This window comes from Neomonachus schauinslandi, chromosome 15 (assembly GCF_002201575.2).
Source record: "Neomonachus schauinslandi chromosome 15, ASM220157v2, whole genome shotgun sequence".
In the NCBI taxonomy this organism is placed as follows: Eukaryota; Metazoa; Chordata; class Mammalia; order Carnivora; family Phocidae; genus Neomonachus; species Neomonachus schauinslandi.
The window spans coordinates 40,838,451-40,860,888 of NC_058417.1; the positions used below are offsets into that span (position 1 = coordinate 40,838,451).

Below are 22,438 nucleotides of genomic sequence, written 5' to 3' on the forward strand. Positions count from 1 at the left end.
TGTCAAATCCTAACAGGGAATGGGTGCTGTAGGGCAGAAATGAAAGAGCGGGGGGTGCCGGGGTGGCTCAGTCATTAAGCATCTGCCTTCGGCTCAGGTCATGATCCCAGGGTTCTGGGATCGAGCCCCGCATGGGGTTCCCTGCTCGGCGGGAAGCCTGCTTCTCCCTCTCCCACTCCCCCTGCTTGTGTTCCCTCTCTCGCTGTGTCTCTCTCTGTCAAATAAATAAACAAAATCTTAAAAAAAAAAAAAAAATGAAAGAGCGGGCTATTGAATAACTGTATCACAAGCCAGGATAAAGACAAACACTGGAGAAATGCCACTATCTGTCCGTTTGCTTGGAAGTTGGATTTAGTTAATTATGCTCGTAAGTTCACTCAGATATAACCAGGGTGTTTCCTCTGGGGATTAAAACTATACTTACTTGTTTTTTTAGATAAAAAAAATTAAAATTAAAAAGCTCTATATTATACCCAAAACTATAACCTTTCTGCTAATACTTAATAATTATTTTCTTAAATATATACAAAATAGTCCATGCTACAGCTTTATCTAGGTCCTAATCTTCAGAAATTAGCAAGGGAAATTAGATTACATAGAATCATTCTTGGCTCCTAGATTTCTCCCTATAGGTTGAAATATTGCTAGTACCTATTTAAAACTATTTGCAATATGTTAAGAAGTCTGTTGTTAGGGAGATACATAAATACACTCACAAATTCTTTTGGTGTTAAGCCTGATGCCACCATAGATATTCTTCTGTTGACTCTTTTTGTTGAAGATATAACTTTTGGCTTCTCCCTGCCCACACTGTCTTCCCTCTTATTATACCCAGCAGTATTAGCAGTATGGACAGTAGCTGTACTCTTGGCTGATTCTTCAGCTTGAAATTGGGGTAATTTCAATGCAGAGGCTGAAGTTGGCATGCTGCTGATATGAGCTGGCTCTGGGGCTCTGTCTGTAGAGGGATCAGACTCAGGGTCAGCAGAGAAGAGGCTGATTCCAGACTCGAGGTAAGGGGTTCCCTCTGAAAGGCACAGGGGAAGAAGTTTAACCCACATGATGATGAATCTTGAATTACAAATAGTCTTCATGATTCTGTATTTTAAAAAATAAAAAGTTTAAGTCAACTGACTAAAAAAATATGGCAGCATTTTATTGCTAATGACAGGAATACAAGTAACTTTAAATATTCTTTTCAAATTTTTTATTACCTATATTCTCCAACTTTTTAACAATGATCATAAAGAGCATGGTACTTTTGTAAGGAAGGAGAACAATTTTGAAAAATTAGACAAATACTTGATTTTTCTTTATCCATTATGCCATTGTCTTTCTGACCTAATAAATCATCAGATATCATTACCAAATTAAAAATAGAAGACCATTCCTGAAACACTTCAGAAAATGTCACTCCATCAGGAAGTAAGCACAGCTAAAGAGAACACGTGAGATTCCTAAAATGACCTTAATGTACATGGCCAAATACAACATTTAGGTGCCAAAGAGCACCTTTTATGATAATGTGTTTTTGAGGACTAATTTAAAACTTTCTTTACTGATTAAAACTTTGATTTATAAGCCATAAAACACACCATTCATTTAAAGTGATTTATAAGGCATAAAATACATAATCATTTATATTCATTAATTCATAAAATAAGAGCTTTGGAGATTTGACTCATTTTTCAATAAAGGACAGGCTGAAAACTTTTTTCTAGGGCCCTAGAATTCTTTATTTTTTACCTTTTTTTTTCTTTTTAAGTAATCTCTATGCCCAGTGAGGGGCTCAAACTCATGATCCCAAGATCAAGAGTTGCATCCTCTACTGACTAAGCCAGCCAGGCACCCCTAGGGACCTAGAATTCTTCCTTAACAGTTGAAATAAAATACTTAGAGCACACAAGACTCCCATCCTCAAAACTGTTAGAGTTAAACCAATAAAGACAGATCAAGGGCTGCAATAATTTTCATGTCAATTTGGGGTGCCTGGGTGGCTCAGTCGTTAGGCGTCTGCCTTCGGCTCAGGTCATGATCCCAGGGTCCTGGGATCGAGCCCCGCGTCGGGCTCTCCGCTCGGCGGAAAGCCTGCTTCTCCCTCTCCCACTCCCCCTGCATGTGTTCCCTCTCTCGCTGTGTCTCTCTCTGTCCAATAAATAAATAAAATCTTTAAAAAAAAAATTTTTTTTTTCATGTCAATTTGGATTAATATTCAAGCTATTTTTCTAAAATGGGTTTAAGTATAAGAAAAGCATTCATTATAGATAGACTAGACATGCTAGACATCTGAAAAGTTCATTAACCAAAATATCTTTAGGTCAGATTCAAAGTAAAACAGACGTTGTTTTCTCCATTAGAACAGATGAAACAGTACCCAGATCTGGTCTTGGCAAATCAGACTGCTCCATGAAATTTCGCGCCTCTGACTTGGTCAGTTGTTGCTCCTCCACATTGACAACCTTAACAAGCTCCTCTTGAGCAGGGCAGTTTGTGTTCTGAAGACTCCTTGGGTTGCTGTGCACATACCACTTAGTATCTAACAACCGGGATTGAGAAGGGGAAGACCTAGAAGGATGAAGGGAGAAACACAGCACCATAGTTTGTGAAAGGACTCATCATACTTCCCGGGCAGCGGACACACAAGTGGAACAGCTCACTGTCAGGGAGATGGGAAATGACTAGCGAAAAAGGAACCCAAGTGACTGCCCAGAAGTCTGGATTCATGAAGCCTGCCAATGTGTCAGGGCTGACATATAACAGCTCCCCTTACGGCCTGGGCTGAGGCAGGGTATCTCTCAGCTGTTTAAAAGCGTGTCAGCAAATTTCACCAAATTCTCCACTGCCACTCAGTCAAATTCTATACGCTATTCCACTTGAGTCCAAATGGATGTATTAGAATCAGATCTCTCATGAAAATAGAAAGCTGATTAATTTTGACATTTCTACACTCATTCTTTCTACCCAATTTTAGCAGAATTCACAGAATCATCCCTACCTCCTGTCTTTTCAATGTCCAAAGCCATTCTCAAAACAAAAGCCAGCTATAAAGTACTGTGCGCCCAGTGATTCTGTCCTCCACTCTTTCAGCTGCTTAGGGCTTTGTGGAATAAGATACTTAGCAACAGATTTAAACGATACTTAAGAGATTTGAGGAATTCATCCTCAAATGCATTATTAAGAGTTTCCTTTAAATAACTCTGGTTATTAAATAATCAAAAAATAAAATTATTATAATATATAATCTATTATAATGGGTTATATAAGATATTATAACATAATAATGTTAATAACTAAAATACATTAAATAATTGTCTATTAAACAATTATTGGGTGTTTACTACAAGTCAGGCAATAAAAGTAGGCCTTGTGCATTAAAGATGAGCAAAACCCGAATCGCCGCTCTCAGGTACTCTAGTAGAAAGAGGACATTCAATCAATCTGTAAGTATTTTTTCTTTTCTTCCCATATATATATATGAAATATATATTCAATATATATGCAATATATATTTTATGTAGGCTCCGCCCCAGCATGGAGCCCAATGTGGGGCTTGAACTTACAACCCTGAGATCAAGACCTGGGCTGAGATCAAGAATTGAACCCTTAACTGTCTAAGCCACCCAGGTGCCCCAATGTGTAGGTTCTTTAATAGAAGTCTCTGTAGGGTACACTGGGGAGGAGGAGGAGGTATAGGAATATTTAGTGTAGGGCGCCTGGGTGGCTCAGTTGGTTGGGCGACTGCCTTCGGCTCAGGTCATGATCCTGGAGTCCCGGGATCGAGTCCCGCATCGGGCTCCCTGCTCGGCGGGGAGTCTGCTTCTCCCTCTGACCCTCCTCCCTCTCATGCTCTCTGTCTCTCATTCTCTCTGTCTCAAATAAATAAATAAAATCTTAAAAAAAAAAAAAAAATTAAATAAAAAAGGAATATTTAGTGTAAATATTAAATGGATGGTTAGCTAATTGATTAAAACATGGCAATGAAGGCATTCCCTCTAAACATGGGCTAGCGCCTATGGAGGCCAGATCTTTGCATTCTCTGTCACAGCCACAATGTCAGTCTCCCAGCCTCAAAAATATATCCTAGTTCAAGAGGCTTGAAAGATAGTATGATTAGATTATCGACAACTTGTCACTATTTTCAGGAAGACAAATAAAAAATAAAAGTATACTGACACACAGTAGGAACTCAATAAATATGAATTCCTTTTCCTTCCTAGAGTGGTAAGATGCAGGACTCTGATGGCTCTGAGGTTCTGTCCTGCACTATCAAATAGGAAGAACAGTCCCTACTTGTTCTTTTACCCTCACAGTATTGTAAAGATCCAACGAGGAAGCAGATATAGTACTTTTGAAAATATGAAGTGCTACACAGTCTTATCTCAATAATGATTTGCGGGCGCCTGGGTGGCTCAGTTGGTTGAGCGACTGCCTTCGGCTCAGGTCATGATCCTGGAGTCCCTGGATCGAGTCCCGCATCGGGCTCCCTGCTCGGCAGGGAGTCTGCTTCTCCCTCTGACCCTCCCCCCTCTCATGTGCTCTCTCTCTCTCTCAAATAAATAAATAAAATCTTTAACACACACACACACACACACACACACACACACACAAAATGATTTGCATAGACATCCCTGAAAGATATTCTGAATTTTCCTGGGGTAAATCAATAGCTAAACTTTTTCTAGAGAGGCCAAAACTTCAATCAGGGCCAAGGGCTGCTGGTCTACCTCAGCTCCCAGGCTTGTTTAGGTTTCAGTTCTATATTTTATTCTGCCCTTCAAAAGGGACACATCTACTGTGCATTTCTGACCTCGTAGCTCATGCCCTGTATAGATCCAGAAAACCTATGTGCAATTAAACAAAAGAAGTGTCCTGGGGCAATGACAGGTTAGAAATGGTTCTTTACAAAAAACCAGAAAAAGGATGGTGAAAAAAATTTAATAATAAGAGTTCAATATAAGTAAAGATGTTACTTAGATACTACAACTTGACATTTATTACTTCTTACCTTCTCGTTCCTGGTTCTTTATTTTTACTGGTGGAACTATCCAGAGATACTTGAAATTTGTCAGCAGAAAGGCTTTCGGGATTCTGGCTTATAGGATAGTCACTACTTTTCTCTGAAGTTAATACTGCTTTAAATGGAATGAGAAAACAAAGAAATCTACTTTACTGCTTTGTCCTGATGGTGGTAATTCAGGTGAGGGTATCGATTTTTTCAAAAGCAGCAACCTGTGACAATCAAATTGGTTTTTAAACAAGTATATCAAACAGAATTTGTAAACGTAAGTGATGCAGCACCAGATGAAACTAAATGACTCAAAAATAGTAGGGACAATGAAAGGAAACACTTTAGGACGGAGTAAATGAAGATACCTGGCTGAGACGAGGCTGGAAAAAAACATACATTTTTTGGCCCTGAATGATAAGGAAACAAGAAGAGGAAATGAATTTTTAATCTCTGCAGCAAAATAAATTATCCTGGGGCGCCTGGGTGGCTCAGTTGGTTAAGCGACTGCCTTCGGCTCAGGTCATGATCCTAGAGTCCCTGGATCGAGTCCCGCATCGGGCTCCCTGCTTGGCAGGGAGTCTGCTTCTCCCTCTCCCACTCCCCGTTTGTGTTCCCTCTCTCGCTGTGTCTTTCTCTGTCAAATAAATAAATAAAATCTTAATAAATAAATAAATAAATAAATAAATTATCCTGAAGTTCCCTTAGATAACAGGGAAGAGAAAGTACTGGAAAGCACAAAGCATATTCTCTACTGCCTCCACATCAAAGACTGTAGAGGATGAGGGTTTGAGCTTTTTGCACTTGTGGGGAAACAGGGGAGAGGTCGGATGAGAAGGAAAAAACAGGTGACATTTTGCTTCCCTTTTTCAATGACTAAGAAAAAAAGCAAACCAAAAAACCAACACTCACAAAATCCAAGGTGCTGACTGATAAGGAACTTTGAAGTAATCTATGGAACTGCTGATGAAATGGCACAGGAAAAGGAAAACACACACAACAGACCCAAGGCAAAGTTCTGGCATCTTGGTGTGTCCTTTTTATTTATTAATTCCTCGATGTATTATTGTACCACTGCTTTCTAGGAAATGCCTTCAAGGCAGAAATCTTTTAAAAAGCAAAAACAAACACTTAAAATTACAAACGTCTTCTACCCACTAAAAAATCACTGACTGTAATTTATTTTGAGCTTTTATTAGAAAAGCTCAAATGCATAAATCAAGGTAGAAAAATTTAAACAAAAGGCTATATTTATTAAATTGGTTTTTTTTTGTTTGTTTTTTAAAGAGTTTATTTATTTGACACAAAGAGAGAGACAGCTAGAGAGGGAACACAAGCAGGGGGAGTGGGAGAGGGAGAAGCAGGCTCCTGACTGAGCAGGGAGCCCGATGAGGGGCTCGATCCCAGGACCCTGGGATCATGACCTGAGCCGAAGGCAGACGCCCAACGACTGAGCCACCCAGGTGCCCCTAAATTGTTTTTTAAGTCACTGGGTAGCTTGGGGGGAAATAATCATTGATCTCCCAAGTTATTCCTCAAATGCATTATTTCTAGTTTGCTTTATGTCTATCTTTTCTGGACCTGTGCCTTTCTAGGAACACAGGAACTCCCAACTGCTGAAAGCAAGCAGTCTTACAGTGAACCAGCAGGTTTTTCTTTCAACTGTGTATCATTTCCCCCCAAATACAGGGTGATAATTGATAAAAGGTAATGTGTAGGGATGCCTGGGTGGCTCAGTCTTGTTAAGCGTCTGCCTTCGGCTCAGGTCATGATCCCAGGGTCCTGGGATGGAGCCCCACATCGGGCTCCCTGCTGAGCAGGGAGTCTGCTTCTCCCTCTCCCTGCTGCTTCCCCTGCTTGTACACGGTCTCTGTCAAAAATAAATAAAATCTTAAAAAAAAAAAAAAAAGGGTCATGTGTAGTCTCTAAGGAATCACACCAAACAATTAAACACTGGAAAGGGTTAAAAAAAAAAAAAAGTGAAAGGGTACGAGGGTGGAGGGGAGAGCCTCAGACACAAACACAGATATTACAGTCATTCCATGGTCTAAATATTTGGCATATGAGTTGCTCTTTTTTTTCTTTTTAAGATTTATTTATTTGAGAGAGAGAGAGCATGCACAAGAACTCAAGAGCAGGGTTGGGGGCAGACAGGGAGGGAGAGAATCCCAAGCAGACTCCTAGCTGAGCACAGAGCCCCATGGAGCTCAATCCCAGGACCCTGAGACCACAACCTGAACCGAAACCAAGTGTCAGACGCTTAACTGACTGAACCACTCAGGTGCCCCACTCTTTTCAATACAATAAGGCTCAAACTACAAAGAAATTAAACTAACCTGAGTTGGATTCAATAACTCAATAGTATACAAAAAACCCAGGACAAAAGTTTTCTGCTCTTCTTCCTTAATCCTTATTTCATAAAGCAGGACCCAGAGCCCAAGTCCTGGAACAGTCTCTCTTAAATCACCCCCTCTTCTGGGGGTCTTAACCTATTATATTCTTCATGGGTAGGGAATATGGGCTAGACCAAACATTTAATAAACTTACTGCCTATTATGTACTAAGAATTATGCAAAGTATTGGGGGGGATCAAAGGAAAAAACATCAGGGAAGAATGAAAGATACTAAGAAACGATAAACTACAAAATACAGAACCTAAAATGAAATTCAGTTCTAAGAAATGATAAACTAGGGCACCTGGGTGGCTCAATTGTTAAGCGTCTGCCTTTGGCTCAGGTCATGATCCCAGGGTCCTGGGATCGAGTCCCACATCGGGCTCCCTGTTCCACGGGAAGCCTGCTTCTCCCTTTCCCACTCCCCCTGCTTGTGTTCCCTCTCTCCCGGTCTCGCTCTGTCAAATAAATAAATAAAATTAAAAAGGAAAAAAAAAAAAAAGAAATGATAAACTACAAAGTACAGGACCTACAATGAAATTCAGTTTTAAAAAGTACATAACCCACCCACCCCAACTGATTCAGAATTTCCAGGGCAGAAGCCTGGGAATTTTTAACAAGTGCTTCCAGGAATGAACATACTGCAGGACAGAAAAGCTCAGATGCGTCTGAAAATCCCTTCCACTGTAATGGACTGTGATCTTACAAATGCTAACGTTTGCTTCATGAATGACAGGTAATCCAGGAGGGAAAAAACCCAACAAAGTGCCTGATATGAAACAGCTTTACCTGTAGAGGGAAGTACACATAATTTATAATGGGTAAGGACACACATTTGCACAAAAATATGCAGGCTTGGGAATGACCCCTAGATAAACCCCAGGACAGATTTATGCTAAGGGCAGAACATTTGATGTAAAGACTCTAGTAAAAGGGCTTTCATCATTTTCAGAATATTGGATCAGGCACATGGGTGGCTCAGTTGCTTAAGCATCTGCCTTTGGCTCAGATCATGATCCCGAGGTCCTGGGATCCAGCCCCCGAGTCCTGCCCCTGTACCAGCAGGCTCCCTGCTCAGTGGGGAGTCAGCTTTTGCCTCTGCCCCTCCCCGCTTGTGCTCTCTCTCAAATAATAAAATCTTTATTTTATTTTTTTTAAGATGGTATTTATTTGGGCGCCTGGGTGGCTCAGTTGGTTAAGCGACTGCCTTCAGCTCAGGTCATGATCCTGGAGTCCCGGGATTGAGTCCCGCATCGGGCTCCCTGCTCGGCGGGGAGTCTGCTTCTCCTTCTGACCCTCCCCCCTCTCATGTGCTCTCTCTCTCTCATTCTCTCTCTCAAATAAATAAATAAAATCCTAAAAAAAAAAAAAAAAAAAAAAAAAGATGGTATTTATTTGCCAGAGAGGGAGAGAGCACAAGCAGAGGGAGCGTCAGGCAGAGGGCAAAGCAGGCTCTCCCCTGAGTAGGGAGCCCAATATGGGACTTGATCCCATGGCCCCAGGATAATGACCTGAGCCAAAGGCAGATGCTTAACCAACTGAGCTACCCAAGTGTCCTTCAAATAATAAAATCTTAAAAAAAAAAAAAAAAATGGATCTTAAATACCCATAATCCTGCCATCCAGAGATTAAAATATATATATATAATTTTTATTTATATATAGGATCTTAAATTATAGATTTTATATAGAGATAAATATATAGGATCTTAAAAATAAAAACTGGTGAAATCGAAATAAGTCTACAGTTTTATTTGTTACTAGTAATGTACCAATGTTGGTTTTTTGGGTCTGACAAAAGCACCATGGTAATGTAGGATGATATTAGGGAAACCAAAACTAGATAAGGGATAGAATTCTGGCAGGAACTCTCTGTACTAACATTGCTACTTTTCTGTAAATCTAAAATTATCCAAAAATAAAAGGCGCATTAAAAAATATGTCCATACAGCTGAAGGTAAACAAAACTACCCTTCCTAGATCAAGAAGTTTGCTTAAGGGGCGCCTGGGTGGCTCAGTCAGTTAAGCATCTGCCTTCGGCTCAGGTCATGATCCTGGGGCCATGGGATCAAGTCCCACATTAGGCTCCCTACTCAGGAGAAAGCCTGCTTCTCCCTCTGCTTCAACATTTACTCACCTACCTCAGAAATCTGAGGATGCTATAATTTCATGAGAAAGAAGACTGTGAATAAGTTTACTATAAAGGATAGAATAAAAGCTCCTGACAAAAATGTTATACAGAGATTCAGAAGAAATTTCCAAAAAGGTTTTCAAATCCATAGTAAAGCATAATGTATAAAAATATAGCACTTATGAAATTTTAAAATGAAAGAAAGAAAGCCACAAGAAACACGTTGTCTGCAGATCTTCAGGAAAAAACAAATGTGCACACACAACACTCCAAAGAGGAGACAGTAGATTTATACACATATTCAAAGCCAGAGAATAACATTTTCTATGTTGTGCATTAACATGGAAAGTCTAGTCTGTTTTTAGACTGAAGATGCTGAAAGCACCCCAAAGAAGAGAACTGTGCTGGGGACAAGACTTTGGGCTTCATTATCTGGGAGATGACTAAATGAAGGTACGGTTACAAAGAACGCATTTAAGGAAATACATTTTGAACCACTGCCATAGCAACAGAGTCCCCAGCTTCTCATGCATGAGCTACTGTTTCTCCCTGAACACAAAAATACTGCAAGGCACATTCTGGGACCAGGGCCACACTATCCTGGAGAATTAAGACTTGAATTCCTAGAAAGACGAAAAGGCAGGCCCTAAGGCCCCCAGCAGGGCTGTGGAAGGGAGCAATGAAGAAGGAACCTTCACACTAAGTAAGCTGGGTAGGTATCATGGAGACAGCAGTGAAGAACACTTTGGGAGGGCTCACCACACCTGCCTGTCCCTAAGCAGCAGCTCCCCTGTGGAATCCGTGCCTGTGCACAGCCTCTCACCCATGTGTCTGCTGATCTGCCCCTGTTTACAACCTGCCTGATGTGCTGTCTTCCACAAGGGTCTGTCCAATTAAAGACTCAAACTTCCAGATCGCTTTCCTTCATTTATGCCACGTTATTCCTCAGCTCAGTGCTTACTTTTTTTTTTTTTTTTTAAGATTTTATTTATTTATTTGACAGAGAGACGCAGCGAGAGAGGGAACACAAGCAGGGGGAGTGGGAGAGGGAGAAGCAGGCTTCCCGCCGAGCAGGAAGCCCGATGTGGGGCTCAATCCCAGGACCCTGGGATCATGACCTGAGCCGAAGGCAGATGGTTAATGACGGAGCCACCCAGGTGCCCCCAGTGCTCACTTCTGATCAATTCCAAGCTGCCTGGTTACTCCAAATGCCTTCTCTCAGAGGTCCATCTTGTCTTGTTGATAACCACAATGCTGTTATAAAGAGCCTGCCTCTCCCGCATAACTGGACTTTTTGTGGATCATGGTGCAATTCCTGACACCTAGGACAGCTCTCTCTCAAAACCAGAACACACATTAAATAGGGCTTTCGGGGAGCCTGGGTGGCTCAGTTGTTGAGTGTCTGCCTTCGGCTCAGGTCATGGTCCCAGAGTCCTGGGATCGAGCCCCGCATTGGGCTCCCCGCTCAGCTGGAAGCCTGCTTCTCCCTCTCCCACTCCCCCTGCTTGTGTTCCCTCTCTCGCTGTCTCTCTCTCTGTCAAATAAATAAATAAAATCTTAAAAAAAAAAAAAAAAAAAATAGGGATTTCGGACCTGACACCACTGTTAAAAGACTAAGTCTGAGTGTTGCTTTTTTTCTAAGCTTTCTAGAACGAAGAGTTGTCTATTTCCAGTCTCCCCCATCACACTCACTTTCCTATGGGCTCCCCATAGCATCTCCTCATTGTGGGTACTCAGTCAGACAGTGACATTTCGTGACTGTCTTGGTTACTCTATAAGGTAAATTAGGTGTGAGCAGGGACCAGAGGCAAGGCTCAAAATAAAATTACCCATAGAGTGACTCAGCAAACCTATGCTGAGCAAAGAACATAAAATGTTGGAGTTAGGCCCACACTTTTTTTTTTTTTAAGATTTTATTTATTTATTTGAGAAAGCGAGAGAGCGTGAGCATGAGCAGGGGGAGGAGCAGGAGAGGGACTAGCAGACTCTGCGCTGAGCACAGAGCCAGCTGTGGGGCTTGATCCCAGGACCCTGAGCTGAAATCAAGAGTCAGATGCTTAACCAACTGAGCCCCCCAGGCCCCCCAGGCCCACTCCTTTTAGAAAGATAAAGGCTTAGGGAGGAGAAGAATTCTGCTTAACATACCAGAGCTTGGCCAATATGACAAACCTCTTTCTGATGTGTTTTGTTCCGGATTGAGCAGCTCCTCCAGGGCACAAGAGTCTGCTAGGAGGGGAGGGGAGCTGTGAGAAGGCTGGCTCCCATGCTGCTCTAACACAGCTTCCAGTTCGGCCATTTCCTGCTGGAGCTTTATCAGGTTATCTTGCATGGTATCCCTCTGCTGTAAACACAAGAAATGACACCAGGAAAGTCACACTCTTTTAGCAACTTGCCAGAGAGCAAGAATATGTCACACCAATTAATTTTAGCATGGGAACCAAAACCACCTCATATGGAATTATGAGTTCTGGCTGAGCACCTTTTTTTTTTTTTTTTTTTAAAGATTTTATTTATTTATTTATTTGTGAGAGAGAATGAGAGAGAGAGAGAGCATGACATGGGGGAGGGTCAGAGGGAGAAGCAGACTCCCCGCTGAGCAGGGAGCCCGATGCGGGACTCGATCCCGGGACTCCAGGATCATGACCTGAGCCGAAGGCAGTTGCTTAACCAACTGAGCCACCCAGGCGCCCCAGCTGAGCACCTTTTAATCCAACCATATTCCTGCAATTAATGCCCATGAAATTATTTCAGAATAATGTTAGGGTGGGGAAAAAAAAAACTCTTCAAACTCTCCCAAATAGACTTGGCTTTATTGTGATGTCCTTTCAAAGCTGGTTATTTTCTTTTAAAGCTAGGGAGCAAAAAAAAAAAACTACAATGAAGGTACTCAAACACGATATTTAAAATTAGCATGATTCTGTTAACATTTTACACAGGCTGTGTTTCACAGATTTGGGACAGTGGGACTCATAAGAGATTTGGATTAGTCCATATAATAACGTCTGATTTCTGGCTGCTGAGGACTCTTCTTCTGGGATTCTTTGACCATTTAGTTTCTAAAAGAGAGAGAGCAAAGAGCTAATCCACTGATTTATCTATTTGTTCAACAACTATTCGCTGACCATCTATTATATGCGAGGCACGTTCTAGTTCTGGGGATTATAGTCCTCATTGTGTTGCCATTCTGCATGCGGAGAGGGTACCTAGAGATCACCTGCTGGAGGGAAGGATCTAGCAGAAAGAGCCCTGGGAAATCCTGTAAGGACAGTTATTGTTTTCAATTCAAGATAATGGGCTCTTCTTGCTTATGGGGCTTCTGATGTTTATTTCTCCATTTCAAGAAGAAATCTGCTAAGCCTTAGGTTTTTGGTAAGTAAAGAGCTTTCCAAAACATACATTTCTTCATCAATGTTAAAAGGAACATCAATGGTTGCCGGAGAACCCCAGGGAAAAAGATTGTTTCACCCTCCGTTGCTTCTGATCCTTGCAAATGACTTTGCCCTCTACTAAAAACAAGCCATCTACTTTCTCCCACAACACTGAGTTCACAGTTTTCAGGTTTTCATGACCAGAAAACGTATTCCCAGCATCACAAAGGCTTCTGCTGCTGCCGAGACCGCCCTGTGGCCAGCGTCTGCGGCAGCGCCATCGCCACCACGTGGTGCTTGTGGGTAGTTCTGTTGCTGATCACAGCCTGGCCCTGGAGCTGCCTCAGTAAATCTGGAAGGAAACTGAGTGCACAGCTATCTGATAAGCTTCTGAAGCCCTATTAGTCACTTCTGGCATGACCATCACATCTGAACCTCTCTGTGGCCATTAAATAGGTTAGAAAATCAGGAAAAATAGTAACAGGAGAACTGTAATTAGAGAACTTTCCTTTGGGCTTTCCCAAAGGAATTACTTTATAACCTAAATTCCCTTGCAGGTAATTGCCCAGATACATTTGGGAGACCAAAACCAAATTGCTTACTGAGGCTTTTTTTTTTTTCTAATTCTAATTCTTAAGTGTTTCTGGAATTGGCCCTATTCTTCTTTTCTATTCCCAACATGCTACTCTGATCTCTTTTAATACAGCTGCATTACTGTGGAAGTTCTTTAAAAGCCATGTTTATCATGTCTCTTTCTTCCATAAGGACCTTAGTGGTATACCATTACTCAGATAAGTTAATACTTTCTGAACACCATATAATTATTACTCATACTGCCCTCAGGATAAAGTCCAAATTCCTAAGCAGAGCATTCAAAAGGCCTTTCACACCCTGATCTTTTATTTCTTCCCTAAACTACCCATGTGCCCTGTTTTCCAGTCACAGGAAAACTGCTTTCTGGACATTTCATGCCTCGGTGTCTTTGCCTCGATTGCTGCCTCCCTTCTCTTTCTACCTGGAAAAACTCTTCTCCTCTTGCGAGGTCCAGCTCAAATGGCTCCTTTGGAAGTCCCCACCATCTACATCTACTATCAGGAACGATCCCCCACTACCTCAGTCATACTGCTAATGCATTAGTATATCGAAGTGGAATACTGGACACTTCTTGATGGGAGGAATCGTTCCTTAATCGTTGTGTTCCCGATGCCTAACAGGTAGTAAGTACTCAGTCAATGTTTAATGCAGAAATGAGTGAATGAATGAATGAATGAATACAGTTAATCAGTCTTTGATTAAAAACAGATCCTAATGGTACCAAATTAGGATTTCTCTATCTCCTATATACTTCTCCTTAATTCAGTTTTTAAACAGATAGAGGGAAAAGATCCTGCTTCAATCATTTTGCCTGTCTGTGCTACTCTAGATTTAAGTTAGCCAGGAAATCTGACCTTAAGTCTGTTTTGGGGTAAATGCTTGATAAAAACCTTTGCAAAATGAATCTTGAACAAATAGACATATCTCTGGGAATAAGATCGGGAATATGAAAAACAAGGAGGTTGGACAGAATCAGAAATTGAGACCTACAACCTTAAGACACAAGGGACAAAAAGGTGAAAGGCATTGATGAAAGGTCAACAGAGCCCCAAATCCACACCCACAAAGGATCATAGGAGTTGCAGAGAAAAGGTCTCCTTAGTCTTTTTGTTCATTAGTCACCATGGCAATCCCGTAGATGGGGAGAACACTGGTGACAACTCAGGTACGGAACAGGTTTCTTCCTGACTTCCTGACCAGGTTTAAATCCTAGAGGGATCTGCTCTGTACAGAAAACAGGCAAAGACAAGCCCTTTCTTTCTGTAGTCCTCACAGCAATGCCAAGAATTAGATTTTAAAACTGGATACCACCTGTGTTGGCAAAGATACCTGGAAATGGGAATCATCAAGTACCACAGGGGCTGGAAGAATACACATTTGTTCAGTCCTTCTGAAGAACAATGTAACAATATGTATCAAAGACCAAACATTCCAGTCCTAGGAATTTATACTAAAGAAATCATTGGGAACATGGGCAAATATTTAGTAATCAAGATACTACTACAGGAGCATCTGACTGGCTCAGTCAGTAGAGCATGCAACTCTTGATCTTGGGGTCGTGAGTTTAAGCCCCATGTTGGGTGTAGAGTTTACTTAAAAAATAAAAAATAGGGGCGCCTGGGTGGCTCAGTTGGTTAAGCGACTGCCTTCGGCTCAGGTCATGATCCTGGAGTCCCTGGATCGAGTCCCGCATCGGGCTCCCTGCTCGGCAGGGAGTCTGCTTCTCCCTCTGACCCTCCCCCCTCTCATGTGCTCTCTCTCTCTCTCTCATTCTCTCTGTCTCAAATAAATAAATAAAATCTTTAAAAAATAAAATAAAAAAATAAAATAAAAAATAAAAGATATTACCATAGTGCTGTACATAATAGCAAACTGTGCCTCTTACCCTGCAACCCTCATATTCAGCAACAGGTCGAATAAATCATGGCTTGCCCAAAAGACAGAATACTATATGTAATTAAAAATCAATCACTGAAGAAAACTTAATGACAGAAAAAACAACATTACAATGTAAGTACATGGGGGGGCGCCTGGGGGGCTCAGTTGGTTAAGCGACTGCCTTCGGCTCAGGTCATGATCCTGGAGTCCTGGGATCGAGTCCCGCATCGGGCTCCCTGCTCGGCAGGGAGTCTGCTTCTCCCTCTGACCCTCCCCCTGCTCGTGCTCTCTGTCTCTCATTCTCTCTCTCTCAAATAAATAAAATCTTAAAAAAAAAAACAAAAAAATAATGTAAGTACATGGAGTAGGATATAAATATTTTTTAAAGGTAAGGTGTACACATCCTCTTGTGCACATACAGAAAGAATGAAGAATATGTATCAGTAAGTTAATAATAATAATTACTGGGTAACCCACAGAATTTAGTATTTTAAATAACTAATGTACATACATGGTATAAAACTCAAGGCACAAAAGGATATTCAGGGAAAAGTAGGGCTTCCTCCTTCTCCTCCCAGTCTTCTACTTCCCTGCTCCGAAGGCAACTACTATTACTTGTTCTGTGAAGATGATGGTGTTAATCTTTAAACGCTGTGATAGAGTGCTTTTTCGAGACTGTTCTTTCTGTCATACTGGAACATTCATGTTATCAAATGCCGTAGATATGACAAGGCTCTTATCCCATTCATAAGTAACCCCAATATTGGTCTTGACCATGAGATACAGGAAGTAAAATTGTGTACTTTCTTTTTTAAAGAAAAAAGAGGATTTACAGGCACCAAAGAACAAACAACTACCAGATTAGAAGAGAAAGAACAAAAAGAAATCTCCACGAAACAACGAAAGGCTAGATCGTCTCTAACAGAAAGAGAACTCTGTAGGTTCCAATTTGGTCCCGAGAATAAACACACCCCTCTCTTTGATACAGTAGTACTTTCATAGATATTCTTTCTATAGGGAGAATTCGTTTTGAAGGTTTAGCTTATTCATTAAATTCAGGATTGAGTGTTCTCAGCCAGCTAGTATGTATGTGTGTGTGTATGAAACAAAAGGCAGCATGAGTTCCGTTCAGATGCTTACAATCTACTTTGAGGAGACAAGGTACCATGAATTCTTTTTTTTTTTTTTTTTAAAGATTTTTTATTTATTTATTTGAGACAGAGAATGAGAGAGAGAGCACATGAGAGGGGGGAGGGTCAGAGGGAGAAGCAGGCTCCCTGCCGAGCAGGGAGCCCAATGCGGGACTCGATCCAGGGACTCCAGGATCATGACCTGAGCCGAAAGCAATCGCTTAACCAACTGAGCCACCCAGGCACCCGGTACCATGAATTCTAAAAGATGATACAAGCAAATGTCAGAATGTGGGATGCATGCTACCAAACGCTGAGGACACAACAGACACACACCCACACAAGCTTTTTACCTGAGTGGTTAAAATATCACTCTGAGAGGACAACCCTGAACAGTCTTCAGAGAGGCTTGTTTCACTCTCGTACCCGGATGCCACTTCACCTTAAATGATGACAAAAATAGCCTCAGATGTAAAAACAGACAGCACATACTGCAACTTGCTGTACCCATGTCTTCCCATTGGCAGGACAAACTTCACTTTCGGGTTATGCAAAATGATTATTACACTCCTTGTTTTGGGACACCCGGATTTCCTCTTGGAAATCATAACAACGAAAACCAGAAACAAGTCCACCAACAATTAGATCTCACGCAAAGAAGATGTGCTAGTTGGGTAAAGGACTTCTAAGGAAAGGCACCTTAGGAGGAACATGTGTAAAGTTTAAGAAGCAGTGACTTTAGTTGCACTTGGAAACTTGTAAAACGTGCTCCCCCACAAGGCATCAACAGTTAGCTCATTTCTAGAATACGGACGGGGGCAAACACAAAAACCTGGTTCCAATACCTAAGTCTGAATCCACACTCTGCTCTTCTTCGTGATTATCTTCTTCCAGGCCAAGTTCCCTTTCATCATCATCTGAAACCAGTTCCTTGTCACTCAGAACGTCCAGGTTTTCAGACTGATGCCTCACTTGTTTGGAAGGAGGATCAAACATCAAGAAAGGATCCTGGGTATTTGTATTAACAGTCAAGTCTTCCAATGCACTGCACTGTGAAGAAAATAAGCTACCAGAACACCTCGCTTCCTCACTAAGGTGATGTTCCTGGGATGCCTTTGCTGATGGCACTTGGTTACTGAGGTCACTTAAACTACTCTTCAGTGAGTCTAGGTTCTCCTCTGTTTTCTTAGACAGACCCTCTGTGGCAACAGCATTGTGACTGGTAGACTGAGAAGGTGTGTTGGTTACTTTACCAAATAGTAAGTGTTGGAAGCAGGGAAGCTCTTCCTCCTCACTAGATGTGTTCTCTTCTGAGGACTCTAATTTCCTGGCCCCTCTTTGGTGACCCTGGGCCAAATGTGTATCGTCTAAAGGGCTAGGGCTCCTTCTGAATTCTCCTTTCTGGACACTTTTGCTAAAAACAGCAGATCTTTCCTTAATGTCACTTTCAGCAAAAAGTGACATTTTTCCCATTACTTTGTCACCATTTAATGAATCATCGGGTGTCTCCGAACAAACCTGAGAAGCACAACTACTTCCCATAGGTTGTTCGGGGTTATCTAAAATTAGACATGGAGAGAAATCTGCATTAACAGACAGAACTATGCCTTCATTTTCTCCTTGCCTTTTCATTTCCGGATGTTTACAGTTACTTACAGGAAGGCTTTGCTTATAGACTTCAGGTTGCATAAGACCTAATCTGAGCATAGCATTTAATTTAGGTCCTCGGTTTCCACCTAGCTCTGCCTGAATGTTTTCACCACTGGAACCTACTTCATTAATACTAGAGCCTGCTTCATTAGTACTGGAACCTACTTCATTAACACTGCTTGAGCTGACTTCTTTAAAAGTGCTTTCTCTGATGTTACTTTGGCTAATTGTGCTCACTGTACTTTGAATGACGCTCTCATTTCCCATTGGTCTTTCAGGTGACATTGAATGTTGCTCAAACCTTTCCTCTGACGGGTTTTTCTTACATAGGGTTTTAACAGATGATCTGATGGGAGAAAGTGGTGGTATATGATAAGGGTTTTGGGAAATTCCATGGTTATTTGCAATAAGGAGTTCAGTTTCCTTGCCTCTGAACTGAGATGACTGACAAAGCCTAGCACCTCCTTTTATGCTACATTTGGCATCATCGCCTGGCTTCTTAGCTTTCTGACTAACTGCAGAAAAGCCTGCAGTTGCATGAACTGCCTGCACATACTTGATTTCAGACTCTTTCTTTCCCTGATTTTCTTCTTTCTGTCCACATTCAAGAGTGACTTTTGGACTTTGTTTCCTTAAGGCCCCAGAGTGGGCACAGACCGTTGCACAGTCCTTTTCTGGATCTCCTGGATTTGAAAACAGAGCAAATGACTGACGCTTTGAAACCCTGAACATATTGCATAAATACTGCGTATCAAGTTCACTCTCTTCCATTTCTATGCTTGTCTCCTGAGTGTGGTTATCTTCACATGTCAATGGATCTGCAAAACCCTCTGTGTCATTTCTAGCATCTTTAGAACAACTGTGGATAGGTTCCTTGGGGTTTTCAATTGCTGTGCACAGACTTGCACGTTGATTTGGTGCTGTTTTTGCCTTCCTTATTAGGGTGTCAGCTCCCAGTAACGAGATACTATCCTGAGTGCTGTAATCAGTATCAGGTACCAATGAAATATTGGTACTCTCTACAGATCTTTCAGTTTGCAAACCTCGTCCTCCACTCAATAGCAGCTCTTTGGGATCTCTGGTACTATCAGACACTTGAATCGTTCCTCGGCTCTCTTCTATTTCTTCTCTTCGAAGGCTAGGGTTGACAAACTCCTGAGGTTTATTAGAACTTGAACAGTTAGGGAAAAACCCAGGTACGTTTGTTAAATTTAGCTCTGGAAAAGCATGACTGGCAAGTCTCTTATTTATCTGTTCACCTGGCTTACTACCCTTCTTGGCTCCAGTTGCAGGTTCTTTATCTTCCATGAGCTGAAGCGTTTTGCTGTGTCTGACTGGCATTTGGTCCAGATGTTGTTTCTTCATCTCTTCACTGCTAGAACAACTATCGATCTGTAGTTCGCTATGATCAGGTGGGCTTGGATTTCTACTGACTACGAATTCAAGCGCACAAGCGTGCCTGGTGGAGGACTTCCTCCTCAGCCTGTTCTTCTTAGGGGCTTTCGAACTGGAGCTATTTAATTCCAGTTCCATAGTGCTTATACTGCTGCTTATTGGTTCAGCTTTGCTTCTAAAAGCAGATTCTTTTTCCAATGATTCTGTTGGGTTAGCATTTTTCTCATTCTGAACATAATCACCTTTTGTTTCATTCTCAGGACCAATATTTGTAATATTCATCACATGACCATTTCGCTCGATTTGGTCGGTTCCCTCAACTAGCTCTTCAGGAGTCTTTGGAACAACGGCCAAATCTACTTTCTTGATAAAATCCTCAGGATGAAGGCCTGATGTAGTTCTCCTTTTACGCTTTACTTTATTCGTGAGGGGATGGGCTCGCGTTGTCTGAGGTTCTATAGCACATGCTTCTATAATTAGATCTTCATTCGTGTGGCTCACGTTAGGGAGGCTTGCCTTCCTCCGGTAGGTTTTCCCAAATATTTTATCTTCGATATTACTCTCTATTGACTTGGTGTGGACTCTTTCACTTTCACATATCAAAGCATCCTGAGGATCACTGGCCATTAAGTCTATTTTCTCAGAAGAACCAGAATATCCGTCCACTTCATTTGGAACTTCTATTGCACCAGCTACTTCAGTATTCGATTCAGATCCCCCGTCATGTGAGTCATCGGGAGTTAACATTTCATCACTTCTGGAAAACCACTCATTAACTTTCTGTATGCTACTATTCAGTGTTATCCAAGGAACATCTTGGGAATCTCTAGGACTGTCAGAGCATGGAGGTTTCTGTTTCTTCAGTTCTTTTCTCCCACACAGGGGATCAGCATTCAGAAGTACCTTTTTCTCTGTGCTGGGAGTCTGCCTATCATTACATGTTTCCTTACTTTCAGCCCATCTGCTCTGTTGGCTCCTTGCTAAGCCAGGCTGTTTGTTTTTATTACAGAATTCAGCCTTCTCTACATTCATTCTGTCTTTAGTGAGTAATAAACTGCTGTTCCCATGCCATAATGAGCTGGCATGAGTATTTGTGCCACATGGCTCCACATGCAAGTTTGAAACAGAAATACCCTGATACTTTTCTGGATGCTTCTCAGTTGCATGCTTCTCAGTGGTGGTCAAATCTTTATTACCGGATTGATGATGTTCAATATTTGTTATGTCCTCAGAAATTTCACAAGCAGCTGAAAGTATACAAAAACAACAAGGTGCTTAAAAACTGCACTATCATGAAAAAATATGTACACTTAATATGTACTCTTAATACAACTTGGAAATAAAGCACCTGGCTATTTTTAGAGAAACTAACCTCAGAAACCACCAAGTATACTGAAGATGTAGCTCATGCACTTTCACAGAATTCCTTTTTATCTAGATTCTCATTATTTCCACTCATGATACTTAAAACTTTAACTTCAGAATTCTCCCTGTTCATAAACCACACCTCCTATTTCCCTAACCTCTGACAGTGAACTAAAAGCAGACTGGGTATCAGATATACAGTGCTCTGTTCTATCTTCCGACTCATACTCCCTATATTTAAATACCAATGTATGGGAAGGGAAAAATGAAGGGGGGGAAATCGGAGGGGGAGATGAACTATGAGAGACTATGGACTCTGAGAAACAAACTGAGGATTCTAGAGGGGAGGGGGGTGGGGAGATGGGTTAGCCTGGTGATGGGTATTAAAGAGGGCACATTCTGCATGGAGCACTGGGTGTTATATGCAAACAATGAATCACGGAACACTACATCAAAAACTAATGATGTAATGTATGGTGATTAACATAACATAATTAAAAAAAATAAAAATAAAAGAATGCTAATAAAAAAGATGAAACACAAACACGTCAATTAAAAGGCAACAACCAGTTTACATAGGGTACTATTATAATCACATCAGCCTCGTGCCATTGAAACAGATCAGCCTGTACCATGACATTTGAGAAAGAAGGACATTCTAACTCTGCAAAGAGATGTTGTGAATTATAAATGTCCCAAATGGTCTTCAGAATAATCTGATTACAGTACAGGATCTACCCATTCTCTCTTCAATGCCTGTTAAGTTGGGAAGACTTATCATTACCCTTTTTTGCAGAATTCAAACTGGCTTCAGCCCTGGCTCCTTGAGGGGTGATTTGTAACAACTCGTCACCTTCCACACTACAGAGAAAAGACAGAAGCCTTAATGAGAAACACTAGTTATATGCTCACGGAGCTGTCAAATAAGCAAGATCAAGTATTTTAGCTCCTCTAGGTATGGTTGCAGTAAGCTGATCAATTTGATTCACTTTTTGAAGTTTGCACTCTGCTTTAGAAACTTCTAGTCAAAACAAAATGGTCAAAGACTGAGGAAAAACAGTCACAAAAATCAGAGTAGTCGCATAGATACATTGCTTTATGGACGGGCAAAAGAGAACTAAAATTTAAACGGTAGCCAAACAATACCCAAAGATAGTAAAGGAAAAAAAAACCCAACATAATTTAAAAGTATATCTTAATGAGAAAGCAAGAGCAAAGATACTTAAACAAAGGGAGCGCTGGGATACAGCAGACATTCTAATAGAACACAACGCTGCCTCTGTGCTTCTCTTCCAGCTAAAAAACATTTTCTCCCAATGAGAGATTAGGAAAAAGTCATTTGCAAACAAGATCTGACTGGCAATGGTACCACCATAGTTCAGACAAGCCATCACAGATCTTAGGGTTAAGCAATAATTCCTAAGGAAAGCAATTTGACAGGTAACCCAGTTGGGGTGGGGGGTGGCTTGTAGATTATTGTATAATTTATATAGACAAAGCTTGAGAGATAGATGGAATTAAGGAACAAAA

General features: G+C 41.3%; 1 protein-coding gene across 3 annotated transcripts in view; it reads right to left on the reverse strand.

The window, feature by feature from the left end:
- BRCA1 (BRCA1 DNA repair associated) overlaps positions 1–22,438 on the reverse strand; it is a 61,592-nt gene that overhangs the window by 17,344 nt on the left and 21,810 nt on the right. For 2 of the 3 annotated variants that reach the window (XM_021681658.1, XM_021681659.1), the window contains exons 8-14: positions 21,693–21,769; positions 20,677–20,790; positions 16,852–16,940; positions 11,698–11,869; positions 5,006–5,129; positions 2,375–2,565; positions 717–1,027 (exon numbers count right to left, since the gene is read on the reverse strand). In XM_021681658.1, coding sequence (XP_021537333.1) covers positions 717–1,027; positions 2,375–2,565; positions 5,006–5,129; positions 11,698–11,869; positions 16,852–16,940; positions 20,677–20,790; positions 21,693–21,769 — 1,078 coding nt within the window. Of the gene's footprint in view, positions 1–716; positions 1,028–2,374; positions 2,566–5,005; positions 5,133–11,697; positions 11,870–16,851; positions 16,941–17,343; positions 20,791–21,692; positions 21,770–22,438 lie in introns of all 3 variants that reach the window. The other variant, XM_021681657.1, reaches the window with a different exon arrangement.